Here is a 26,865-nt window from a genome sequence, read left to right as displayed (position 1 = left end):
TCTGGAGCACCAGATTATAAGTGGGATGGTTATGAACTAAAATGTGAATGTGGAAAAGTAGGCCCTGTAGAACTCAACAATGATGCTGCAAAGTAAGGATGGAGGTGAATTACTAGATGTTTAATTTAAATACGAAAAGGATTGGAAGTATTCTCTTTCCTCTATAGACTCCTGAGAGGTCACCTTCCCCTTCTAGCTTAACAGGGTTTTAAGCATAACTTTACTTCCTTGCCTGTGCAGTGATATGGCGCAAGAAGACAGCAGAATTCCCATGTCCTTGGGTATTTCTAGCTCTGCCTTCTTAGCCCTCCTTACTGATTCTTCTCATGGGGTTTATATCTTCCAAAGCCAAAAGTCCTGGCTGGGGTCTCCAGGGCCCTGTCTGATTTGGAGACATCTTAAAATGAGCAAGTTGCAGTGATAATGCACAGCATTATCTCATTTTGGAAAATAAAAACTGTATGACTGTGTGTGTGTGTTTAGATATTTTTGCAAATGCATAGGAAAAAGCCTGGAAACAGAGGTCCAACAGCATGAGTATGCTTGGCAAGCTTACTCAAGAGAACAAAGTGTTTTGCACAGTGAGTGGAGTGGAAAGTTACTGGCAGGTCTAAGAAAAGGATTAACATGATGTGATACATTTCTAAAGGATCCCTCCAGTGCCTGTGTGGAGAACAGGCTGGAGGGCAACAGGAGTAGAAGCAGGGGACCAGTGAGGAGACTACTGCATTGTTCAGAAGGGAGATGCTAGTGGCTTGGACTCAGGGAGGGTGACATAGATGGAGGGTAGAAACTCTTGCTTTATTCCTTGTTGATGCAAAAATATGAGAAGAGGGCAGAGGAAGGAGGCCTGTAGGCAGCTGGTCCACTGACCCTTGTGTCCAAGGAGGCTACCCGCACAGGGTGTTCACTGTTACCCTATTTGTCAATGTCTCTCTATAGGGGAAGGGATAAATAAAATGATGGCATAATATATCATTCATCAGTCAAAAGGATGTATGTAGCCATGTAACTACACCTTAAAAACACTGAATGCAAAAAGCAAGCTGCAGAACACCTGAAACTTACATAATGTATGTCAACTATAGTTCAATAACAAAAACTTTAAAATACTTTTTTTTTAAAAAAAAAAGGATGCAAATAAATTAGGGAAATTTGTCAAATTCATAAAATAAAATCTGCCACCCATAGGCAAGAAAAAATGAACAATAAAGGAAAAAAATATACTACCTACACAGGCAACTGGGTTTGGGGGTAGTGGTCCAAGGGACTTCAGCTTTATCTGTAAAGTTCTAAAAAAAATTTTAATAGAGAATATAGTCATGTACAGCTTTTATAATTACAAATGGATTTTAAAATGTGCCTAATGGGGATCCCTAGGTGGCTCAGTGGTTTAGCGCCTGCCTTTGGCCCAGGGATCCCGGAGTCCCAGGATCAAGTCCCACATCAGGCTCCCTGCATGGAGGCTGCTTCTCCCTCTGCCTGTGTCTCTGCCTCTCTCTCTCTCTCTCTTTCTCTCTCTGTGTCTCTCATGAATAAATTAAAATAATAATAATAAATAAAATGTGCTTAAAAAAACTAAAGTTTTCTAGAAATAAGAACTGAAAGACAATGCTTGTGGACAGCTGAGACTAGTGGTTTCCTATAGTCCTCACTGGGACATAGAAAATATTGCAACTCTATTCCTATTTTTTTTTAAGTCTCATCTTTTTAAAAGTTCTATTTTTGAATGTTTTATAATATATGTAATAACAGTAGTATATGTACATAATCTCACCACTGAAGAAACATGAATATATTAGGATAGTCTCAAAAAAATTTGGCTACTGACATGGGCCCAGGGAAAGGGAATCTTGGAGACCTTGGAGATTATGCAGTGAGTAAGGTAAGAATGAACTTAATGCCTCTCCCCCGGCGGGAGTGGATAGTGGGGAGTGGGGGGTGTGCATTAGACCAGGTGCTGAAGTGAAAGAATAAAGAGAATCTTTATCTTTTGGTAGAAGTGAGCAGCAAGAAAACTTTCTAGGTTTCTCCCAGTGGGGAGAGGGAACTCTAACTGTGCTCAGTACAAACCAACAAAGAAGCACCCTTACCACCCCATCACCTCTCCAAGCTCAAAGAAGGATGCTCTTAAATGCCCAGGGCAGAATGTGGAAGTGTCTGCAGCTGGCTTCAATTCTGCCCAAACCAACCTTTGCCCCTAGACATTGGCCTTCCATTTCTAAGACGGAAGTCAGTTCTCCCACACTGGGAAAAGCCAGTCAAACAAGCTTTACAAGGACAACCTCCCAAGAGGAAATGAAATTTTTTATTCAGCATTCCAGGGAGTGCTGGGTTACTTTCTAATGTCCTAAAAAGGACAACACATCTTGCATTTTGTATATTAACCAAAGAAATTCGTGTGTACCTACTAAATCACAGAGAACATCCATTCTTAAAAAAAAAAGAAAAAAAAGAGCTAACTGTATGTCATAGGCTCAATATACTTTTACATTTACAGCTCAAGTCAGGACAGTGGCCTGAAGTAGAGCAGGATGTCAGTGTTTCCATTCCAGAGTTCCAGAAACAGACTATTTCCAGGAAAATATACAACATAAAATATAAACAGCGTATTTTTAATCAAAAAGACAGAAACACAGAGTAATAGTTAAGAGTGGTGGTCAGCAACCTTTTTCTGCAAAGAACCCAATTTTTAGGCTTGCAAGTCCTATGGTCTCTGTTTCAACAACTCAACTCAGCAGTAGTAGTGGGAAAGCAGCCAAAGATAATAAACAATGAGCACAGCTGTTGTTATGGACAAAATGTTGGTGTCCCCCTGTTCCTATGTTGAAGCCCTACCTCCCAACGAGATGGTCTTAGGAGGCAAGGCCTTTGGGAGGTGATTAGGTTTAGATAAGATGATGAAGGCTGGGGTCCTCATGATGGGATCAGTGCCCTAGGAGAGACTGAAGATCTACTGCGCTCTCTCTGCCATGTGAGGACACAGCTAAGTACTCGGCCATTTACAAACCAGGAAGAGAAGAGGGCTCTTACCCAGAACTAAATTGGCTGGCATCTTGATCTTGCACTCCCTAGCCTGCAGACCTGAGGGAAATAAGTATCTCCTGCTTAAGTCACCCAGTCTGTGGTATTGTTATTATCGCATGGCTAGATTAAGACCGCTGTGTTCCAATAAAACTTTATTTACAAGAGCAGGTGGCAGGCCAGATTTTGCTTATATTTATAGTTTAAGAACCCCTGGTTAAGAATTTAGATGAGGTGGGCAGAGTCCTAGATACCTGCCCCATTCCACCAATTCCTGGGGCAGGGGCAGCTTGGTAGGGCGGTCACTTTATTCTCTAAGCCTCTGCCCCCTCAATTCGGAATGAAGATGAGTTAAGTAACCAGAATATTGCTGGGAAGATTAAACACAATACTCTGGACAGAGCACTGAGCACAGGGGCCAGCAAAGGCCAAGGACTCAAGACACATTGGCCACTGTTCTTAGTACATTGGTAATGTTAACTGTCAGCACCAGCTTCAGAACTAAACAGTAAGATGAGAAGAAAACAACTAAAATTAAACTTATGCCAAATTTCCTCAGAAAATTTCACAGCAACAAATATTTTAGGATAGGAAGAGGACTTGGGCCTGCCATTTAAGAATTCTTGGCTCATTATATGTTTCACATAGGACAATCTGTACAGAATTATACTGAATGAGAAAATGGCTTTTCATTTGGAAGAACCACTTCTGTGAAGAAACTGTCACCAACTTTCAAGTACAGATATATCAAAGAAGGGAGATTAATAGAGTAAATATTAGACTGGAGATGCCAAAAACGTGGCATGCCCACCGCCACTTGGCAGTCCTGTGCCTTAGCAGATATAACCAATCGATTATGGTACTTTCTCAAGAAACCCAGATGAAGCTTCAGATAGCTTTTCAACACAGCTTCTGAGCAATCATAATATAGAACTTATTCACTATGCCTGTTCTAGAAAGTATTGGTAAACTGTGGACCTCTGGATGTAATTTTTTAATTTACCAAGCTTTTTTCATTGATGTGTAGGTTGCCTGCTGGGGTTAAGAATAGAAATGAGGTAACCAGAAACCTCAGGAGTAGATCTTAAGAAAAAAATACAAGAATGCTGGACCAGGAAATTAAGAAACTCAAGTTGTAGTCCTGTTTCTGTCTTTCATACCTGCATATTACTGGACAAGTCATCTTAACTTCCCTACTCCCACTTCTTCATCAATCAAAGGTAATTTATCACAAGGTCACTGTGGATCCAGGTCGCTCCTTACCATTCATTCCCAGATCCTGTACTTGCAATTGTACCCACTCGACTAAAATTTATTTGTAAGCCCCATATCAATATGTGTGACACTTTTGCAGTCATATGTGGACACATGCAGAGCAGCAAAAAAATCAAATCACTTGATGCACACATTCTCAACAAAGGTCAAACAAGGAGATGCTCTGTCTTCTCGTTTCAGTTCTTATATTGTAAGTAGTAACTTTTCTGTGGCTTATTTCATGCCACATTTTTTTGCATTTTTGTCCACTCTGTTGGTGTGTTTGCCATTTAAAATGGCCCTAAATACAGTGCTAAAGTGCTGTCTACTGTTTCTAAGAGCAAGAAGGCAACAATGTGCCTTATGAAGAAATTACATGTGTGAGGTAAGCTTTGTTCAGGCATGTGTTACAGCACTGCTGACCCTGAGTGCAATGTTAATGAATCAATAATATATATTAAATGAGATGTCTTTAAACAGAAACACACAATGAACAAAGTTATGTATTGCTTTATGTATTGAGACCAGTTGGCGAATATGTTGATGCCAGAGGCTCCCAGGCACCTTACCTTGTATTTCCTGTGGGAACAAGGGTTCAGTACTTGCTTATTCAGTATTCACAGTGACTTTATAGAATATTATCAAAAATAATGAATATTGATTATATCTTTTTCTCTATTTGGTATTCTGAATTTTAATGCCATCGAGAAAAAGGTGGCATTAAAAATACTGCACCTGTCCTGTGTAGCAACTATTCCAACTAATCCTAAAGGTTTCAGTTAGAAAAACATACACAATAGAGTACAACAAAGTATTTCCAGGGAAACACATTTTTGTTATAGCCGAGGTCAGACCCCTTACTCTTCCCTGACTCGTGAGACCTCCATAAAGTATACGTTGGATTGCTCCTTTCTACATCAACCTGGAAGCACAGTTCCTATGAATGGACACCAATGGCTTGGAGAGAACCTTCTTTATACCATCAAGTTTCAGTATGGTACCTGCAAGCAGTCGAGGGATGTGCTGACCACCCGTGGGGACTTGGACTGGCAAGCTAGCTCAAATGGAAGGAAATACTTGTCAGCTTCAATGAAATTTGCCTTTGGTGGTGCGGCAGCGCCAAGCCTAGGGAAAAAGCAGGAGAGGGCCGGAGAGGGGAAATGAAAAAAGTTTACTTTTCCTACGCCTCACTCTAACTGCCCCCCCCCAATCATTTCATTGAAAATGCCTGCATCTGTGGGGCAAGACAATTAAAAACTGAAATAAATGCATTAGGGCAAAAGACCAAAGCGCCATAAGCCATAGACAGAAGCAAGATCTCTGATTAGTGGGCTATGTCGACAGTGTCCTGTCCTGGCATCAGCCATGTTCTGAAATGTGACCAACTGGTTTTTTAACTATGGAGACAAGGAAAGAGCAGCCACTTATGGAGCAAGCTGTCCTCCTGACCAAGGAAGCATGACATATAGGGCAAGAGCTTTGCCTCATCTGTCAAGAAAAGGTACAGCAGCATTAGCTTGATCTTCCCTTTCCTGCAAATATGCAGTTATTGAGTTGGCAACCTGTCAACCTAGGATCTGTTCAAATACACATGGAGTCCTGCCATGTGCCCAGCACTGTGCTAGGAGAGTATGTGCCACCTGTGAGGTAAGACATACGAGAAAACATACACAGAAAGGGGTCCCCACGGCCACTACCTAATTCCCTTAATACTGTATTTCAGGAAGGAGAAGAACTTACCTCTGCTTTTCTATTTCTGCTTTAATTTCATCTGGTGGAGAAGAAAAAAAAGCCATGTTAGGAGTATGCTATATTTATATAAAAGAAAACTTAACTAAAAGATATTTGGAAAATATTAGAAAGAATGTTAATGAGATTTTTAAGACTGAAATGCTGATATGAATAGAAAGCGATTATAATAATAATAATAGCTAACATGTACACAGCAGTTATTCTGTGCTAGGCATTACTCTAGGTACTTTACAGACTTTCATTTACTTAGTCCTCAAAACAATCCTATGAGGTAGGTAGTATTTATCTCCATCTTCTGTAGAGCAGGACTGGTCAACCAAGAAACTATTGAGTTGGGGCCAAAACGCCTGGATTCAAATTTGTGTTCTCCAGTCCCTGGTATGTCACAGGAGGCAAATCACCTAACCTCTCTGTGCCTTGGCTTCTCATTGAAATCAGGGATTCTCACCTTGGGCAGCTTTGCCCCAGGGGCACTTGGCAACATCTGGAGACATTTTTGGTTTTCCAGACTGCAGGGGGTTGCTGCTGGCGTCTGGTTGGTAGAAGCCAGGGATGCTGCTAAATATTCTACAGTGCACAGGATGGCCCCCTGGATCACCTGTTTCCCAACTCAGTAGTTTCTTGGTTGAGAAGTCCTGCTCTACATAAGATGGAGATAAATACTACCTACCTCTCAGGATTGTTTTGAGGATTAAGTAAATGAAAGTCTGTAAAGTACCTAGAGTAATGCCTAGCACAGAATAATGTTCTAGCTATCTCCCCATTATGCAACATGCATGGTAATAATAGCTACCACAATATAATAACATTTCAACCATTTAAAAATATGATAGGAGACTGGCAACAAATAGAACAAAATGCTGGGTTGGTAGGATGACTATTTTTTTCTTTTTTCATGTTTTCTATGTAAGCATATGTATTTTGTTATTTTTACAAATCAGGATTTTTAAAAAAATTATGGTAAACACACCTAAAACTTACCATCTTACCTATTTTTAAATGTATAGCTCAGTATACTGACTACTTTCATATTGTTGTGCTAAGGCATATATAATTTTTATGAATTAATTAAAAAAATCTTACGACAGTGGTTATAAAAATTACCCAGTGAAGGTTACAGAAATGAAGTGTCATTACTCACAAACCACAACCTCAAAGAGATAGTCTTATTTCCAGGAGAACAAGGTTGTGTGCACCCTTGAAATAACCGAACACCCAATCTAAATACAGAGAGAATTCTCCTGCACCCTCTTGGTCAAATGTATTCCTGCATGTTTGGTTTCACAGGCTCAACATATTATCAAACCAGGCCAATGATATAAGTCTGCACTGAATGCCATGTAGTTAAATAATCTCCAAAAGGGCAGCCTTTTTACAATCTGTTGAGAACCAGTGGTTTGGATATGGCTTTAGTTATCCCAGCAACACTGTTCTGGTAATTACAAATGTCCTTTTCTTGGGGAATTCCTATTCTAGACAGAGCTAGGAAGTGAAAACTCAACAAGAAGACTTACTAGAGGTGGCAATTTCTAACCTTCCAGCTAACCTTCCAATGTCTTCTTACTGCATACATAAGGAAAATGGGTGAGAAATACCCAGGTGATTAATATCAAGTGTTCTGCTCATGGACCCTAAAGGCCATGACACACAGGGTCTGTTAAAGAGAGCTCTGTGGCATGGTTCCTTCCCTTTAGGGACAAGAATCCACTAAGGAAGTAGCTGTGGCTTCCTCTGGTGGAGGCCCCCACCCAGGCTGTGGGAATGACCCAGGAGGCTGGCAGCCAAGCTTGCAGAAATCTATATCCATAATGTCAAGGCTCTGCTTGGTGCTTAAGATCATGTCACTGTTGACATACCAAAGGGGCACTGCTGCTCAAACTCCAATGTAGGGTTTCCTTCCAACCACGGTTACCTTGTTTAGAGTTTGGATGTTAAATGAATCTGAAGCAATTAGGCCTTCACTCGAATCTATGCTGGCCTCTGGGCTCCAAAATAATGTTTTGGAATGTCACCAGTGCCAACTCACCAATGGCTAAAGCAGGGTCTGGGCTACAGCAGGTAGCCAACAAGTGACAGTTCTCTTGCTCTTTTCTTGAAACAGGAGTCAGAAACAGGGCAAAATGTCTAGTGCAGAACCAAGCAGAGCCAAGGGGAAAAAGAAAATGAGGGACAGATGCCTATTCGGTCCTCACCACAACCCAGGAAGGCAAGAGCACTCTTACCCCATAACTGTTACACAGGTGAGGAATCTGGGCACACACAGATCAAGTCACCTGATCACCATCATAGCCACCAAGTGCTACTGGGGAGTCAGGATTCATACCTAGGCTGTCTGCTCCAAAGCCAATACTTCAGAATCCATCAATGATAAGACAGAGGAGGAGGATGGGTGAAGGAAGAGGAGCATATGGTAGGGCACACCTGCTCTAGTTTATTGCTCTACATTTTAATAGGCATTGCTTTCCCAACAGCCAACTGGGCAATTAGCAGTCATAAATGAACAGGCTGGAAAGCAAGGGGATCTGAGTCGGGTGGGGCAGCTCCAACTGAAAAACTGCACTATCTTCCTAGGAAGTCCTTCCTGTCCTGGACATTGCTGCTATCTATGAGCTCCTAGGGTTAGACCCCCCCATTCATCAGTGACTTTGGCACCGACCTCTGCTCCACCCTCAAGCTGAGTCCAACCACCACCTTCACCAACCTCAACATCTTATCACTGGTCAACTCGCCCAAATTCCCCCAACCTCCCTGCACACCTTCAACTCTCCCCAACACATCTGACCTGCCACACCCCTGCCTCCTATACAAAGCAAGGCTGCCCTCAATTCCTTCAACCTCTCCTCTGAGGACCTCCTCCCCCACTCCAAGCCAGGCTAGTGTGGCAGTCACACTCAGAATCTTGTTCCTATATGGAACCGTGCCACTTCCAGCTCCTTCCTGTTCCATGCCCTCAATCTCTTTTCCTTCCAGACAACCTAACTCAATTGCTCTGAGCGAGGCCTTTCTTTGGACTGTCAGATCTTGATGAGTCCAACATGTCAGCTTTCCCCATTCTTCAGTTTCCAGGATGGGTCCCATTAGCAGGACTGTTATCAGAATGATAGGCAATCAATAGCCATGAATCTCTCTGACCTTTAGTCTTTAACTTCTGGCAAAATCCCAAACTGCGACTATCATCTCCTTTTTTTTTTTTTTTTTTTTAATCATCTCCTTTTGACCAGTCTCCACCTAACAACTAGACCTCAGACAACAGGGCAAGTTAGTAGGGCTATAGAGCCATAATCACCAACCACAAATAGAACAATAAATAACGCCAGATGAGCCCATCTCCTCTACCCTCCACAGACTATTGCACATTTCTCTGCTCTCAATACCCCGCTTACTCTCCTAACCATCACCCCTCCTCTTTATTCACAACCCATGGAGTGATCTTCTATTTCATGCAGAGATTAGAAGCCGCCACAAGGAGACCTCTTTAACTTCCCATTAGAGAACCTAAAAAAATGACCCACTCTCCTGCCAGAAGACAGCCCAATCCCTCTGTGTCCCACCCCTATATGCCTCTTGGGAACTTCATCCTCTGTTCTGTCTAGAATCTGATCACTTTCCACCATGCTGGACCACCAGCACTACTATCCGCTTTGCTCCAGCTCTTATCCTTCCTCCCAATCCACATCTTTCTTAACAAAGCAGCCAGAGGGACTCCCTTAAAATGTAAATGAGATTACATCTGCTCAAAACAGATTATCCATAACTCTTATAATGTAAATCAGATTACATCTGCTCCTTCGCTTAAAACTTTCCACTCGCTTCCCAGCTCACACTGAGTAAAATCCAAAATCTTGACCTTGGCCTCCAAGACTTTGTAAGATCTGGCCCTGGGCCATCCCTCTGATCTCCACGTCTACCACCCTGCCCCCCAGCCTGCTTGTTGCATTTTCCAGTCTCAGGGACTATGCAATTCCTATTCCTGCTGCCTGGAATGCCCTCCTTTCTCCAGATATCCACATGGCTCACTCCCTACCTTCTTCCAGTTCAGCGTTCAAATGTCACCTTCCCTCACCTGCTTTTTCACTCTGGTTTATTTTTTTCAATCTCTCTTCACAGAATTTGCTGCCCTTGACATATTATTTATCAGTTCATTTGTTATCTGTCTTCCCCAGGAGAATATAAACTATGACAACAGAGACTTCTGTCTGTTCAGTTCACTGCTGGATTCCCAGCACCTCGGAATTCCTAGGCAGAGAGGAGGCACTCAATATTTGTTGAATGAATAAAACGTCTTTCTCTTTCCTGCATTATTTAACCTCTCACTCAATTGGCTCCCTTCCCAAGTTTAAACCTTTAAATAAAGAAAAGATAAGATTAAAAAAACCTGTGATCCACATCGCCCTCCTCCCCTCTACTCCAGCAGAGCCAAACTTCCACAAAGAGCTGTCCATGCTCACTGCCTATTTCCTCACCTCCCACACGGGCCCCCGCCCACTCTGCTCAGGTTTTCACCTTGACACCCGAACCCCCCTTTGTGCACCCCCAAAGCAGCACTAGCTAAGGTCATCAATGACCCCCATGCTTCTCATTCTGATGGGCATTTTGCTACTCTACATCTAACCTGACCTTCCTCCAGCATTTGACCTTACTGGCCTCTCCTGTCTTGAGATGTTCTCTCCTTCTACCACCACAGGCACACATCCTCCCTGGCCCTCTGTTTCTTGCCCCCAACTCCTCCCCACTGCCCTTGCAGACTCCACTGCCTCTGCCCAGCCAGGCAGGAAGGGGCTCCTGGGGCCTGGGCAGACCTCTTCCACCTCTCCTTCTCTGTCCATTCTCTCCCTAGGCCACCTTACCCTCATCTACACCCTCAGTCTCCACCTAGGCTCTCCTGACTCCCAAATCACCATTTCTAGCCCAGGCCTGCTTCATGAACATCAGGTTGTAGGTCCATTCACAGCCTACTCTGTCCAACTGGATGCTCACAGGCAGGGAAGCCTCAACACATCAAGCCCCACTCAGACCAACCTCCTGCCCCCACCTATCCCCAGGTGGTCTTTCCACACTCCCACCTTACAGAATGGCACCAACATCCATCCACTTGGGTACCAATCCTCTTCCTTATCCAATATTTTTATCCAACCCATCAACAGGTTTTGTCAGTCTCACCTTCTGAACAAGTGGTTAATACATTAACTATGCCCGGCTTCTGCTGTCATCACTCAAGTCCAGACACCAACATCTCTCACCTGGAAGATGATAAATGCCTCCTCACTGTCCCTTGGCCATCCTTCTTGGACATCCTATAAAATGTTCTAAACACAATGGCCCAAGTGATCTTTCCAACATACAAACCTGGCCATCTTATCGCCTTCTCCCGTTTAGAACTCTTCAGTGCTGTCTCCCTGCTTTCAGTCTGAAAATCAAACTCCTCGCCATGACAACCTTGGGGTCCTGCATGGTGGGGCCCTGGCCTATCCCTCCCACCTTATTCTCCAACACTCTCATTTATTATGCTCCAACCACACAGTAGCCTCTTTCAATGTCTCTCATTTTGTTTTGTTTAAATCATTTTTTAAAAAAGATTTTATTTACTTATTCATGAGACACACACACACAGAGACAGGGGCAGAAACACAGGTAGAGGGAGAAGCAGGCTCCATGCAGGGAGGCCGATGCAGGACTCAATCCTGGGACTCCAGAATCACGCCCTGAGCCAAAGGCAGATGCTCAACCACTGAGCCACCCAGGCATCCCTAAATCATTTTTTTCTATTTTGAGATAACTGTCAACTGACATTTTAGTTTCCTTAACAGTTGTACTCCTCCCTGCCACAGGGCCTTAGTATATGCTGTTCCCCCATGCTGCCAAAATGCCTCTCACCCCAACCTATTTCTTATTTATCACTCAGCTCTCCAGACTTCCTCAGGGAAATTTCCCCTCACTCCTTTGTTCACTCCCCTGCAGGACCAGGTTTTTCTCCTTCACAGGACTTCTTAGGTTGTTAACATGTTCCAGAGGATGCGATCATTTGAATAATGCACTACTTCCCCATTAACTGCAAGCTCCATGAGAACAGGGTCCTTGTTTGTTTCCCTTACATCATGACACCAAATGTGACACCCAAATAAATATCTTCTCAATGAATGTCACTCTTGTTTAGTCAACAGACAAAAGGACCATATAAAGAACAAATATGCACTGGCCGCTCCCTGGGACTGAGGAAAAATTTAAGAATTTAACAGCACAAGGAGGCCGTTCTCCTCACAAATCTATAAAACTTAACAAAATACCTAGTAAAAAAAAAAGCTAAAAGACTTATTCACAACCAAGACAGTAAACCAAAAGAAGCTTCTTACAGGAGGACTCCAGGAATGGCCAAGGTTTTCTAAGATAACCTTGCTGGGAAGAACGTCAAGTATTTTCCTGGCAGGCCCCAGAAGCCTGGTGAAATTGGTGAGAACTAAATACAGTTCTGAGCTATTTATATAGAAGACTCCATGTACTTGCTGATTAAGTACACGTTTTCACAAGTCTGCTCTTTTCCATAAAGAATAGTCTTACTGTTTTCCCCAGCACTGCTTACAGAGTCTCCCCTGAGATTTACAAGTACAGGACAGAGCTCTAAATTCATTCAACCACTTGCTTCACCGGCGTCGAAATGTCAGAGACTAGCAAAAACGTGTATAAACCAACTAATACGGGAGGCAGGGAAGAGCAAGCATTCAGTTCCTTCTTTAAATATGGTAAAGCCAGTGCCTCTGAATTTCAGCAGCTCAGCTGTCAGGCACCAAGCATCAATAACTTTACTGCACTGGTTCACTTATCCTTCACCATAATCCTGGAACATGGGTATTATCGCCTTTATCATTTCAGGAAACCGAGGCTCAAAGAAGCTAAATTGTCAGCCCAGGACCACAGGACTAACCAAGAAGCAAAGTTTCCAACTCAGCTCTTGGTGAGTTTTCTGCCAAACCAGCAAGTAAGCACTTTTTAATAATCAAAATCCAACTTTTAGATGCTGCTTCTAAGATGACCCCCTCCTAAAGAATCCTAATAAAGCTTTTCAACAAAAAGTAATCTGTCAAGGTCCTGAGTCCTGGTACTTCTCAAAACTTTAATTTGCAGCATGTGTAAACAGAATATCTAATCAAAATACCAGAATTTGCTAAAATTAAAGGCTTTATTCTGTATTTCAATGGAAAGTCTTAGTTTATTTGCTATGACAATTTAGGGATTTTAAAAATATTTTTCAAATTTCGCACTTAGGTTCTTCCCAGTGATGAGAATAGTTATTTTGAACACATCAAAATTAGAAAAAAAAAAAAAAAAAAACAACCCAGCAACATCATATAGAGAAAGCAATTAACTGTTTATCATATGGACATGTAAATGTTGAATATTTTTGTACATTAATATACAACTAAGATTTATGAATGTACTCTCTTAATTGGCTCTTTCCCAATGACATTTAAACTAGTTCAAGTTTTTTTCTACTTTAAAAGAAGAAGAAGAAGGAAAAAAACCTCCCAGGATCCACATCTCCCGCCTCTCCTTCACACCACGGCCAAACTCTGGGAAACAGTTGTCTGTTCTCACTGTCTATTTCCTCACCTCCCACACATGCTTCAACCATTCCATGCTGGTTTGCACTTTCATTGTGCCATCACAAGAGCTCTAGCTAAGATCACCAATGACTCCTATGCCTCTAAATCCCATATAACAAACAGAGTGACAAATCTAAAACTGGATTTTATGATTTCTATGCCAGGGCAGAGCACATATTATAGCTGTTTCCCACCTGGCTGTGCAGATGTGGGCAAGATGCTCTCTGAGCCTTGGTCTCCTTTTCCCTGTGGTATCCAAAGACAGACACCAATTCCATGTCACAACTCCAGAATTAATCAAAGGCAGTTTACTGCTGCTGAAAGGAGATGTCATAAATCAGAACATTTCATAACTCAAATGAAGCTTATGGGACATCAGCTCTTCACCCTCATTTCTTTCTTCCCATTCATTAGTTCCTAAATTAAAGTAAACCAAAGACATATACAGCAAAAAGCTGCAGGAAAAAAAAAAGTTGTCATCTTTTTGACTAGAAGCTTTCAAATACATCCCAAAATTAACTACAGAAAATATGGTCTCTCTACTTACCAAATGCTTTACTTAATGGAACTTCAAAACTTTCCTGCAGTGCAATTATTGTTAAAGACTCCATCGAGTGTTTTATAGACACTAACTTTCATATGGAGAAGCAGTACAGCATGACAGTAATGGTTAAGTTCTTAGGCTCTGGAGCCAGCCAGCCAGTATTCCATCCTGGATCCATGGTTGAGTCATGCTGGCCAACTTCTCTGGGCCTCAATGAGGATAATAATAGTAAGAACTAAATTGCGTGTAAAGCACATGGCATTATGCCTGGAACATAGAAATGCTCAGTACATGGTAGAAAGCAATAGTTATTACATAACATGTGATTTTTAAAAAGTCACTCAAATTGGTTGATAAATGATGCGTCAGTGTAGCTTCATCACAGTAATAAATGTTCCACTCTGGTGAAGGATCCCAATAATGGGAGAGGCTATGTGTGTGGGGGGGGTAGAGAGTATATGGGAATTCTCTGTAGCTTCTGTGCAATTTTGCTGTGAACCTAAAGCTACTCTAAAAATCTTTTTTTTCCAAAACTCTTTTTTTTATAAAAACACTATTTCATATGAAAAACATGCAGATGTTTATATTTTCTTGATAATGACTAAGAATAACACCTACTAATTATAGAGCACTCAGCTCTTGCTTAGCACTGCATGTAGAATTTTTATTATTTTTTTTAAAGATTTTATTTATTTATTCAGGAAAGACAGAGAAAGAGAGAGAGAGGCAGAGACACAGCCAGAGGGAGAAGCAGGCTCCACACAGAGAGCCCGATGTGGGACTTGATCCCAGGTCTCCAGGATCACGCCCTGTGCTGAAGGCAGGCGCCAAACCACTGAGCCACCCAGGGATCCCCTCCATGTAGATTTTTAAGTAAGATATTGCATCTCTTATTATATATACATAAAAAGAAAAAAAGAATACTGTTAGAACAATTCAGTTATTAACATTTTCTAGATTTCCAAATTTTTCCATAGCCAATTTAAAACCTTCAGATTATCTTGTCAAGTTTCCAAACTCCACAGAGTTTAAGAACAGTACTATCGGGGCGCCTGGGTGGCTCAGTGGTTGAGCATCTGCCTTCGGCTCAGGGCCTGATCCTGGAGTCCCAGGATCGAGTACCACATCAGGCTTCCTGCATGGAGCCTGCTTCTCCCTTTGCCTGTGTCTCTGCCTCTCTCTCTGTGTATCTCTCATGAATGAATAAATAAAATCTTAAAAAAGAAAAAAAAAAAAAGAACAGTACTATCATTTAAAGACAGATCATGAGAGAAAACAGCCCTAAAGACAGTTATGGAAAGGAAGGTTTAAGAATGTATGCATGTGCCCCAACGGAGGGCCAAAAGGTTCAAGATTATTAATATATATCAAAGCTTTATTAACAAGGTAAAGAGCAACGATATCCTTGGGTGATGAATCCTCTTACAGGCTATTTTGATATCTTCAAAGAAAGGTTGGGAGGACACAATCCCTTAATTGGGCAGTCCATATCTGTGCATTCAGCATTTAGTGCAGATAAACCACTGAAATTACTCCAGACCTATCCATCCTGATCATCACTGCTTTTAAAAGGGACAAGCCCTGTCTTCATTGAGGTTAGCAAGTTAATGCTCCAATAAACAAAGCCTTCTGGTCATGTAATTACATTCTTATTTATTGCATCTACAAACCAAATAGAGCACTAAGTCATTCCTGAACAAGGAACCAATGGAGGTTAAGAACATCAAGCAAGAGCACTCAATTTCTGTGCTTTGTCGCAGCTTAAGCTAATGATAAAAAACAATAGCAAGCCTTTACAGAGTACCTATTGCATGCCAAGTTCTTTAGAAATGTCAATTAACTTCACCTTTATAATAATTCAATGAGGAAGGTATTAATACCTGTCCAAGATCACAAAGATAAGAAGTGTAAGGTAGGTGATTTGTACCCAGGCAGTCTTGAGTCCAGAGAACACACTCCTAACCTTTCTACCATGCAGTCCCCCATCCCTGATCCCCTCCCCCAATACACTACAACCAATGATGGAATATCACAGCTGTTTCCGGGAAGTGCTCTCTATCACCTAAGCATTTCAACTCTGAGTGGTCATTTACTGTTCCTCTTATCAAAATTCATGATAATCTACACGTGGTAATCTAAAATGCCAGCCACTACTGCAACACTTCTCATACACAAGCTCACACATAGCTTCAACTATTCTGGGCACAAGAGATGCAGAGTGAACTATCACCCTGTACTTTGCTATAGGCTTTCTATTGCTTATAAAAGCAGTCATTTCTATTCAACAGCAATGACACAATTACTCTCTTAAAAAAGATGGCCAGTTTAACTCAACACTGTGCATAGGTTCCCTTATAATAGTTCCTATTACCCAACCTGATGACATTGATGAGCCACCATGTCCTTTTGCTACTCATCTAACCTACGGCCAAATTACTTCTTATATGAACAACTTCTTCCAATTCACTACTAAAACACTGAATGTGCATGCCACAATTTGGGTTGGAAAAATCTGAACTTCTGAACAAACATATAATGCAAAAATATCTAATAAACTCTCAATGTTTTGACCCTTTATGTCCCGTAAGACAATTTTATACGTAGGTTCCAGCAATGTGATATGCAATTTGGTGAAAATTTTATGTTAAGTCTTCTGAGGGAGGAATGAAAACTTTTCTGCCAAATCACTATGTTTAAAATTTCTGCAACAATACTCTTAAAGGGATCCCTGGGTGGCGCAGTGGTTTAGCGTCTGCCTTTGGCCCAGGGCGTGATCCTGGAGTCCCAGGATCGAGTCCCACGTCGGGCTCCCTGCATGGAGCCTGCTTCTCCCTCTGCCCATGTCTCTGCCTCTCTCTCTCTCTCTGTGTGACTATCATGAATAAATAAATAAAATCTTAAACAAAAAAAACAATACTCTTAAAGTCATATTGAGAGAATAGAATCCAGGCAGATTTCAAAATGGAGTTCTAAGTATTGAGCTTTTGTCTAACAAACTGCTTTGTAGTGCTTATCCTGCATTCCCAATAAAACAATATCCAACAGTTAGCCTTGGTTTTCTGAACAGAAAAGCTTTACAAATCTAAATCTCAGTAAATTCCTCTAATTGATCTTGGATTTTACAGGACTAACATCTATTTCCAGATTACCTAACCAACAATAACCTTTCAATCGATAGTGTTTGACCCGTAAGGAAGTCTCAGACCCTCCGGAAAACCGGAGGAAAGCCATGGACCTTCTTCCCCAGAAGCGCAAAGTTCACAAGCTCATCCCCATACCCCAAGAAAAGAATGCCAGCACTATACCTTATACCAAACGTAGCGAGAACAGTGATGGCAACCTCGAACTCTCCGACAGAAAAATCAAATTTTCCATTTACTCAAGTCAATTTGTTAGGAAAAAACAGGCCTTTTTTTTTTTTTTTTTTTACAGACTCCAAAGCAAAGGCATCCGGGTGGTGAATTCGCTTGAAGCTAGCTCTGGGCAAATGTATTGATCCTAACCGCCCAGACCTCTCTTCTCCTCAAACTCCACATGGTGGATACTTCTTGCCTTTCAGTACTCAGCTCACATGTCACCTCCTCAGAAAGGATTACTTTCTTGACAACCGATCAAAAGCAGTCCTCAGGCCCTCTTTATCACACTCTGCTGTTTTACTTTCACAAGAGTTATTTATCAGCATTCAAAAATGTCTCCTTAATTTCCCTTTGGGTCTCCTTTTAGAGTGTAAGCACCACAAGAGCAAATATCTCGTCTGTCGTGTCCCCCACTGTGTCCTCGGTGCCCATCACAGTGCCTATAGCAGACAGTGGGCATTTGATAAAATATCCCCATGATTAAAACTAAGAGACAGCGTGCTGATGCTGTAATCAACTACCAAAGGTTTAGCTACCACTTAAAAAAAAAAAAAAAAAAAAAAAAAGAGTTCTCTCCCTCCTTCCATAATCTCTGTGTCAAATCAATCACGTGCCAGGCACTCCTGCGGGGGCAGGAAATCCAGCAGTGAGTGATATCCAAGAGTCTCCCTGCCCTCACCGACCCTGTATTTGGGTGAACCGCCCACAACAAGCAGATCCCCTGCACCTACCTAGGAGGGAGGGGTAGGATAGGACGGAGTTATGGAAGAGCCCCCCCCCCCATGAAGGGAAATCATTCCCCAATCTGGGCCTTCCAAAGCAAGCCTCGGGGGCTTCCCTAAACCAGTTGAGCAGCTCTTCCCACCTGCTCTGCTCACATGGGGGAACCCCAACTAGAAGAACGCAGGTAAAGAAAACACTTAAGGGCCACCGCTGTTGAGGGTGGTGAGGGGCGGAACCAGGAAACAGGACGGCAAGGAGTCGTGGCAAGCGCCCGTGCGGGAGGCTGCAGAGCGAGCCAGCGCTGGCTTGTCACTAACTTGCTAGGTGACCTTGGGCCAGTCCCGAGCTGCCAGGGCATCGGTTTCCCCGGGGTATCATGAGGTGACCGGGAAGGTGGGCTCCGAGGCCGGGGGAGCTGGAGGCCGGGAGGGGGCGGGGGTAACGGCCGGCGTGGGGAGGCCGGCGCGGGGCCGGGCCGGGGCGGCTCACCCACCGAGCGCCACCTGGCAGGCCCTGCGCAGCTGGGAGTGCTGGGGCCGCTTCACCTCCTTGTCGGCTAGGATCTTCTCCAGGGCCCGGGACACGAACATGCTCTTGGTCTGGCTCTCCTGCATGGCCCCGGCCCGGCGGGGGCTGGCAGCCCCGCGGGCGGGCGGCGCGAGCAAGCGGGCGAGAGAGGGTGCGGGCCCGGCGTCCCGGCCAGCACCGGCCGCGTCCGTCCGCGCCGCCCCGTCAGGAAGCGACGCCGCGGCCCCACGGCGCCGCCATGATGGAGCGCGTCACGTGACCACGTGACTGGCGGGGCCGCTACGGCCGCCGCGCGTCCGTCGACCCCGTGACCCCCGGCGGGGGCGGGGCCTGCGGCTGGGGGCGGGGCCGTCGGCAGGGAGGGGCGGGGCTGAAGAGGAAGGAAGGGGGAAAAGAAGGTGGGGGCGGCGAGTGGAAGCGGACGGGGAGGCAGGACCGGGATGGGGGGGGACAGGTGGGGGAGGGCGGCCGGAGGTGAAGGGAGGAGGGGAGGGAGGAGGTAGAAGAGGAGAGCTCAGGAGAGGAGCAGAGGGGAGGGGAAAGGAGGTGGGAGGAGAAGATACAGGAGGAGGAGGAGTTGGGGAAGGGAAATGCAAGAGGAAGTGTGGTGTGGCGGGAAAACCCGGACGGAGGAAAGGAAAGGAAGGAAGGGGTGGAGGGGAAGGGGAGGTCGAGAGAGACGGGGTGTTCGTGGAGCCTCTGCACTCGCAGGGTCTCGCCCCGCCCCCCCAGCGGGGTGCACACCTGCCGCCGCACCTGCCCATCCCGGCAGCCGCGGGGCCCAGGCCCGGCCCAGTTCAGGGCGCTGTGTGTCTCGGGCCGCCTCTGTACACCTCCCTTCGGAGTGTGTCTGGCCACGACCGTGACTCTGTGGCTCTCTTCGGGGTGTTTGACGGGGGAGGCAACGGCGATCACCAGTGTCGCACAGCCTGCAAGTGGGTGTCAGAAGGCCGAGTCTGCCCCAGGGCCCTTTCCCTTCTATCCCACCGCGGGGGATGCCCCCTGGAGCCCTTCCTTTCACACCGCCTGCATCCCCCTTCGGTGACATGGTGCCACGGGGCTCCTGCAAGGACACTGTGTTTCTCCCAAACCCCAGAAGCTTCCCAGGCAGGCATGCTTCAATGCTCTGGTCTCAATTCCGAATCTCAGGAGGCCCTCCCTGACCCCCTGGTGTACAGGAGCCCCCCCCCCCCCCCCCCCCCCCCCCCGTATTTGATGTTTTTTACAACGCTCCCTGGCCTTTTGCACTTATTGATTTCTGTGTTGTCAGACTGGGGCCACAAAGGAGCAGCAGTCTCCCCAGGGCCTGGTCCAGAGCCGGGTAGAAATGTTTCATGGCCATAAATTCCATTGCTGTAGTGCAACTTTGCAGCTCTTCTCATCAAGAAGTGAAGTTTGCTTCTCCACCCCCTTGGACTACTTTTTTTGTGACTTGCCTTGACTAATGGAATGTGGTGGAAGTAAGCCTATGTACCGAGAGGCCTCAGGTGGTCAGGAGCATACTGAAGAAAGAGCACGTTGAGAGAGGCCCGTCCTCCCAGAGCTCCCGGCTGAGCCCAGCCCCCAGCCAACTCACCAGCTGAATACAGCAGCTTGAGTAACCCTTGTGAGGCAACAGAACTGCCCAGCCAGCCCACAGAATAGTGGAAAGCAACACATTATTGCTATGTTAACTCACTATATTTGGGGGTGGTTTGTTACTCAGCAATGCATCACTGAGACACTTCTCGATCCTTATGTGTTAAATGAATGAGTGAATGAAACTTTCAAAAAATGCAGTACAATCCACGAGTAATACATTTTGTGCCATCTCCCACACTGAGGTCAGGCCATGTTACTTTCCTGCTGAAAAACCTAGTTACTCCCAATTGCCCTTAGAATGGACTCTAAAGATCTCACCATGGTTGACTTCTTTGCTCTTATCTCTCTCTTTCCTTCTTCCTCCTCAGGACTCTCCTGCCACTCTGGATTCCTTTTTGTTCTCATCAAGGGCTTGGCTTGTAGGCCTCTGTTCCTCCCAGTCAGGGCTTCTCAATTAGGCCAGTACCAACCCTAAGGACATTTTGAAATTTTATTGTCATGATAGGGGAGCAGAACTGCTTGACAATGTCCTACAGAGAGCAGGACAATCCTACAGACAGTCTCGTGGCTGGAATAGATATTCTTGGAGGTGAAAAACCTATTAATAGTCATCTGAACCTAGAATGTACATCTGCTTGACATATAAACACAAAGCATTTTTCACAGTCTTAATATATATTGAATTTTCCAGGAATGCAACTGTTCTTGTAATTCAGGAGAAAACTGCATTTCTTCTGGAACTTTACCAAATGCTGTTCTCTGTTTCAAAACCACATTACTACCATTTACACCAGCCCTGGTATTTGAGTTGCCACAACAGCATCTCTGATCAGTCTGCAATTGTCATAATTCAGGGAATTCTACTTCTTTTTTTTTTAATTTTTTTTTTTCATTTATTTATGATGGTCACACAGAGAGAGAGAGAGAGAGGCAGAGACATAGGCAGAGGGAGAAGCAGGCTCCATGCACCGGGAGCCTGATGTGGGATTCGATCCCGGGTCTCCAGGATCGTGCCCTGGGCCAAAGGCAGGCGCTAAACCGCTGTGCCACCCAGGGATCCCAGGGAATTCTACTTCTGGTTCTGACTGCTTTATTATATCTCTTCGTGTAATTTTGATTGAGCATTTATTTTTTTTAAAGATTTTTATTTATTTATTCATGAGAGACACACAGAGAGAGGCAGAGACACAGGCAGAGAGAGAAGCAGGCTCCCAGTGGGGACCCTGATGTGGGATTCGATCCCAGGACCTTGGGATCATGACCTGAGCCAAAGGCAGATGCTCAATCACTGAGCCACCCTGAGCATTTATATAGTGCCCTGTCTGAGCATTTATATATTGAAATAAAATTTGCAGATGTACTTGCTTTCCTTTTGTTTTGTCTTTGTTTTTTGTTACCTCCTTAAAAAAGTATGTGTGTAGAAAGATTATTATCTGAATTTTGTTTCTGAATAGTTAATGGAGGCCTTGTGATTACAAAAAAGGGAGTGTGGTGTCTATTGGTGTTGGAAAGCACAGCTGGCTGACACCTTCCCATCATTCCATTTCAACTTAAGGTCACTCATGAGGGAGGTTTTCACTAACCTCCCTGTCATGTCACCTCTACCTCCACCACTGGATTCTACATCATCTTGATTTATTTTCTTTATTGCACTAAACTGAATTTGAAATGGTGGTATTTATTTATCTGTGTATTATCTATTGCTGCGTAATTACCTGAACCTGCAAAATTACCTGAACATCTAGTGGCTTAAAATCAAACATTTATTGGGGTGCCTGGGTGGCTTTGTCAGTTGAGCGTCCAACTCTTGATTTCGGCTCAGATCATAATCTCTGAGTCAGAAGCTCGAGCCCGGTGTTAGGTTCCATACTGAGTACCAACTCTGCTCAAGATTCTCTCTCTTCCTCTGCCCCTCCCCTACCCTGCTTGTGCTTGCTTTCTCTCTCTTAAAAAAAAAAAAAAAATCAAACATTTATTTTCTCATAGTTTCTCATAGTTTCTGTAGAATTGGAGAGCAGCTTGGGTAGTTCTAGCTCAGGAGCTCCCATGAGATTGCAGTCAAGCTGCCATCTGGGGCTGCAGTCATCTGAAGGCTCAACTGGGGTTGGAGGAGCTGCTTCCAAGGTGGCTTACTCACATGGCTGTTGGCTGTAGGCCTCAGTTATTCACCTCGCCGTGGAGCTGCTTGAATGTGCTCATGACATGGCACCTCGCTTTCCCCAACAAGTGATCCAAGAGAATAAAAGAGAGAGCAGCCATAGGAAGTTGCAGTGATTTTTATGACCTCATCTCCAAGGTGAATGATCAAGGGTGGTGTTTCGGAGATTTGACATAAATGTTGGTGGTGTGATTTTGCTATGGTGAATGACATTTGATAAAGTTCCAGACAAAAGACGTTTTTTCCTTGATTTGCATATAGTTGCTTTAGAAGTGAATGACGAAGTCCAGCTCACATTAAAGAAGAGAAACATTAGGCTCCCCCTTTTAAAGGAAAGGTCTGTTTTCACATGAGTTTGTTGGCTTACCATCCCCTCTTTCCCAGGTAGAACATGCATTCATGAAGGTAGAGATATTGTCTGCCTCGTTCATAGTTCTATGCCCAGAGCATGAAGAAGGTGCTCAATAGCTAGTTATGGATGACTTGCGATGGCTGGATTGGGGTTCACAGGATTTAATAATTTCACCAGAAAGTTATTTGGGGGAAGCTTCTGTTTTTCTATGGTAAGCACAATAATGGCCTCCCAAAATATCCACATCTCGATCTCCTTAACTTGTGAATATATTACCTTAGAATGCAAAAGAGACTTTATTTCCATTTTAAAAAAAAATTTTTTTTAGATTGTATTTATTTATTCGTGAGAGACAGAGAGGCAGAGACACAGGTAGAGGGAGAAGCAGGATCCCAAAAAGACGCAATCACAGGACCCCAGGATTGCGGCCCCAGCGAAAGACAGATGCTCAACCACTGAGCCACCCAGGTGCCCCTTTATTTCTGTTGCTTTTTTTTTTTTGTAAGTAATCTATATGTCTAACATGGGGCTTGAACTCACAACCCTGAGATCAAGAGGCACATGCTCTACTGACTGAGCCAGCTGGGCACCCCACAAAACGGAGTTTGAAGGTGTGATTAAGTTGAGGGTTTGGGGATCTCTGGGTGGCTCAGTGGTTTAACACCTGCCTTCAGCCCAGGACGTGATCCTGGAGTCCCAGGATCGAGTCCCACATCGGGCTCCCTGCATGGAGCCTGCTTCTCCCTCTGCCTGTGTCTCTGCCTCTCTCTCTCTCTGTATCTCTCATGAATAAATAAATAAAATCTTAAAAAAAAAAAAAACCCTAAAAAAAAAAAGTTGAGGGTTTTGAGATGGGGAAATTATCCTGAATTACCTGGCTAGCTCAGTATAATCACAAGGGCATGAGATTCTCGGGCGGCTCAGTGGTTGAGCGCCTGCCTTTGGCCCAGGGTGTGATCCTGGGGTCCTGGGATCGAGTCCCACATTGAGGTCCCTGCATGAAGCCTGCTTCTCTCTCTGCCTATGTCTCTGCCTTTCTCTGTGTGTCTCTCATGAATAAATAAAGAAAATCCTTATTAATAATAAAATAATAATTATTTATTAATGATTAAAAATAATCACAAGTGTCCTTATAAATGGGACACAGGAGGGCCAGAGTCAGAAGTTGAAATGTTGGAAGCAGAGTTAGAGGTGCGGAGGAACACAGGCAGCCTGTAGAAGCTGGAAAAGGTGGAGCAATGGGATCCCTCTCGGTGCCTCCATAAAGAGCCCACCCTGCTGATCTACTCTACATCTCTGGCCTCCCAAACTGTGAGAGAATAAATTGGAGTCGCCTTAAGCCACTAAATTTGTGGTAATTTTTCACAGAAGTCAAATTTGAACTTCAGATAAACAACAAATATTTCTTTTGAGTGTAAGTATGTCCCATGCAATAACTGGGGCATTGTTATATATATATATTTTTAAATTCACTATGTACCTGAACTTAAAATATAGCTGGAGGGAAAAAATATATATAACTGGAAGGGTGCCTGACTGGCTCATTGGAAGAGCATACAACTCTTGATCTTGGGTTGTGAGTTCAAGCCCCTCGTTGGGTGTAGAGATTATGTAAAAAAATAAAACATAACTGGATATGTTTTATCTACCAGTCTCCTCCCAGTCTTGCTTTGCCAGCAGCCATGTGGGACCCATGAGGCAATCTGAAATAGACTTTTTTCTCCACAGAGCAACAAGAGAGAAGGCGCCTGGGCCCCTGACATTCTGGGGTGCTTACCTACTGGCTTTTACCTGAGATAGACATAAACACCTTTTATTTTTTGGCTCCCTATCTCTTATAGCTAAACCTCGCCCTAACTAATAAAATTGGCAACCAGCAACGTCTGTTCTGAACAGAACGTCTGTCCTGACTCCTGTTTTCTTCTGAGTAATGTCTCAACTTGGTAGCACGAGCCAGTCACCTAAGGCCCCTGTGGCTGTGCCTTACAGCTGGCTTTTCCAGCTGCCAGTCTGGTTTCTTCCCACCACACACAGACTCTTTATACGTCTGGCTGTCCCGGATGGCCTGACCCTGCTCCCACAGAGCTTCTGTGTGTTACTGCTCTCTTTGAAACGTTTCTTTTCTGTGTTTAAGGCAAAACTCAAATGCAGCCTCCCCGATTTCTGTAGCAGGGCTGGGGATGGTGCTTGGGGCAGAAGCACTGTTTGGTTGGTGCCTTATTTTTAGGGAAAGCCTCAAAGGTAGACTTGTAAGATTCTCTCCAAAGGAAGTTATGTATATAGCAATTGTATTCTGTTTGTTTGTGCACGTGTGTCCAGTTGCACTAAAAAAAAATGTTAACTGGTTCAGTGTAAATATTCGACACCACCGTTGTGGGGATTTGCTGTTTATTTGTTTGCTTCTGGATCAGGCTTTGGGCTCCCTGAGAAGAGGACCCTGAGACAAGGATGCGAGTGTGTTTAGGAGGTGATCCCAGGACACAGCAGTAGGGGAGTGGGGATGGAGCCAATACAGGTGTGATATCAAGCCAGTCACCACTGAGGGTAGTCTGGGGCTCCATCCCCCTGGAGAACTTTGGGACCAGCATAGATGTGCCTCAGAGTTATCCCAGAGAAGGGGTGAGAAAGCCAGGGCATTCATTCATCTACTCATTCATTATTGCCTGAGGGCTGCTTCTCGGGGTAATGGATTCCGACACTGTCCTGCACACAGGTGGACCAAGCCCCATGGCCCATGGGGAGCAGCCTCTCCAGCCAGAAGAGGTAAGTGCCCAGGGCAATGACTGGGGCACCGACAGTGCATGCTATTTACCTTTTGGGTATTTTTTATTCTTAAATATGCCAGACCCTTGGCCTGAGTGCTCTCCCGGGGCACAGATGTGTGCTCCTTCAAGCACAGGACAGACTGGAAGTGCCAGTGGGTTGACACCCTTGGGAGAGCCACCCAATGATGAACAGAGCATGGTCTGCTGTTACCCAGAGGTCCTCAGGTTTGCTGGCCAGATAACACACCCCCTCATGGCTTCCCTCTCCGTGTCCCATTTCCCCACTTACCTGCTGCTGCCTCCCAAATATACCATGTGCACCCAAATCCTGGGTGCTTCTGGGGAACCCAAGTGTGATATACAGAATGATAGCTGCCCAAGGATATCCATGTCCTAATCCCTGGGACCTGTGAATAAGTGACCTTACATGGAAATGGGATGATACTAAGGGTCTGAAGATGGGAAGATTATTCTGGATTATCAGGGTGGGCTAACTATAATCACAAGAGTCCTTATAGGAATATAGGATGTCTCAGTTAAGTAAGCATCTGATTTTTAGTTTTGGGCTCAGGTCATGATCTTGGGGTCATGAGATCAAGCCCAGCATCTGGCTCTGTGCTCAGCAGGGTATCTGCTTGAGATTCTCTCTCTCTTTCCACCTGCATCTCCCCCTGGCTCTCTCTTTCTCTAAAATAAGTAAAATTTTAAAAAATAAAATAAAAGCCCTTATAAGTGAAAGAGGTAGAGGCAGAGATGGGAGGCATGAGAGAAGCAGAGGTCAAGGGACGCTACTGCTAGCTTTAAAGATGAGAGGGGGGCTGCAAGCCAAGGGATACAGGCTGCCTCTAGAATTTGGAATGGACAGGAAAATGGATTCTCCCCTAGAACTTCTAGGTGGGAACACAGCCCTGTCAGCACCTTGAATTTGGCCCAGTAAGGCCCATCGCAGACTTCTGACTTCTAGAACTGTAGGGTAATAACCTTGTGGTATTTCACACCACTATGTTTGTGGCAATTTGTTACAGCAGCCATAGGAAACTAATTCCTAGATAGTGTATCAAAGAAGGTTCTGAAGTGCAAACAGCAGGATTCACTCTAGACAATTTAAGTAGGGAAGAGTTTTATTACAATATACCAAGAAGCCTGTAGAAACTCCGGGAGGGCCAGAGACTCATGTCTGAGGATGCAATGTCTGCGTCTCACTGTAGGGCTGCCTCAGAAAGACCTCAC

At 44.4% G+C, this 26,865-nt stretch overlaps 1 protein-coding gene across 4 annotated transcripts in view; it reads right to left on the bottom strand.

Annotated features, from left to right (window-relative positions):
* The window catches only part of ARFGEF2 (ARF guanine nucleotide exchange factor 2), a 99,834-nt gene extending 80,865 nt beyond the window's left edge, over positions 1-18,969 (bottom strand). Inside the window, exons 1-3 of one of the 4 annotated variants that reach the window (XM_072801372.1) lie at positions 18,745-18,969; positions 6,019-6,049; positions 5,280-5,403 (exon numbers count right to left, since the gene is read on the bottom strand). In XM_072801372.1, coding sequence (XP_072657473.1) covers positions 5,280-5,403; positions 6,019-6,049; positions 18,745-18,865 — 276 coding nt within the window. In that variant the 5' untranslated portion in view covers positions 18,866-18,969. Of the gene's footprint in view, positions 1-5,279; positions 5,404-6,018; positions 6,050-13,547; positions 13,579-14,175; positions 14,360-18,568; positions 18,645-18,744 lie in introns of those variants that run through there. The other 3 variants (XM_072801374.1, XM_072801373.1, XM_072801375.1) reach the window with 3 other exon arrangements.
* Positions 18,970-26,865: the final 7,896 nt, after the last annotated feature.

Source organism: Canis lupus, chromosome 26 (assembly GCF_048164855.1).
Source record: "Canis lupus baileyi chromosome 26, mCanLup2.hap1, whole genome shotgun sequence".
Lineage (NCBI taxonomy): Eukaryota > Metazoa > Chordata > Mammalia > Carnivora > Canidae > Canis > Canis lupus.
This window is presented reverse-complemented; position numbering and strand designations above follow the sequence as displayed.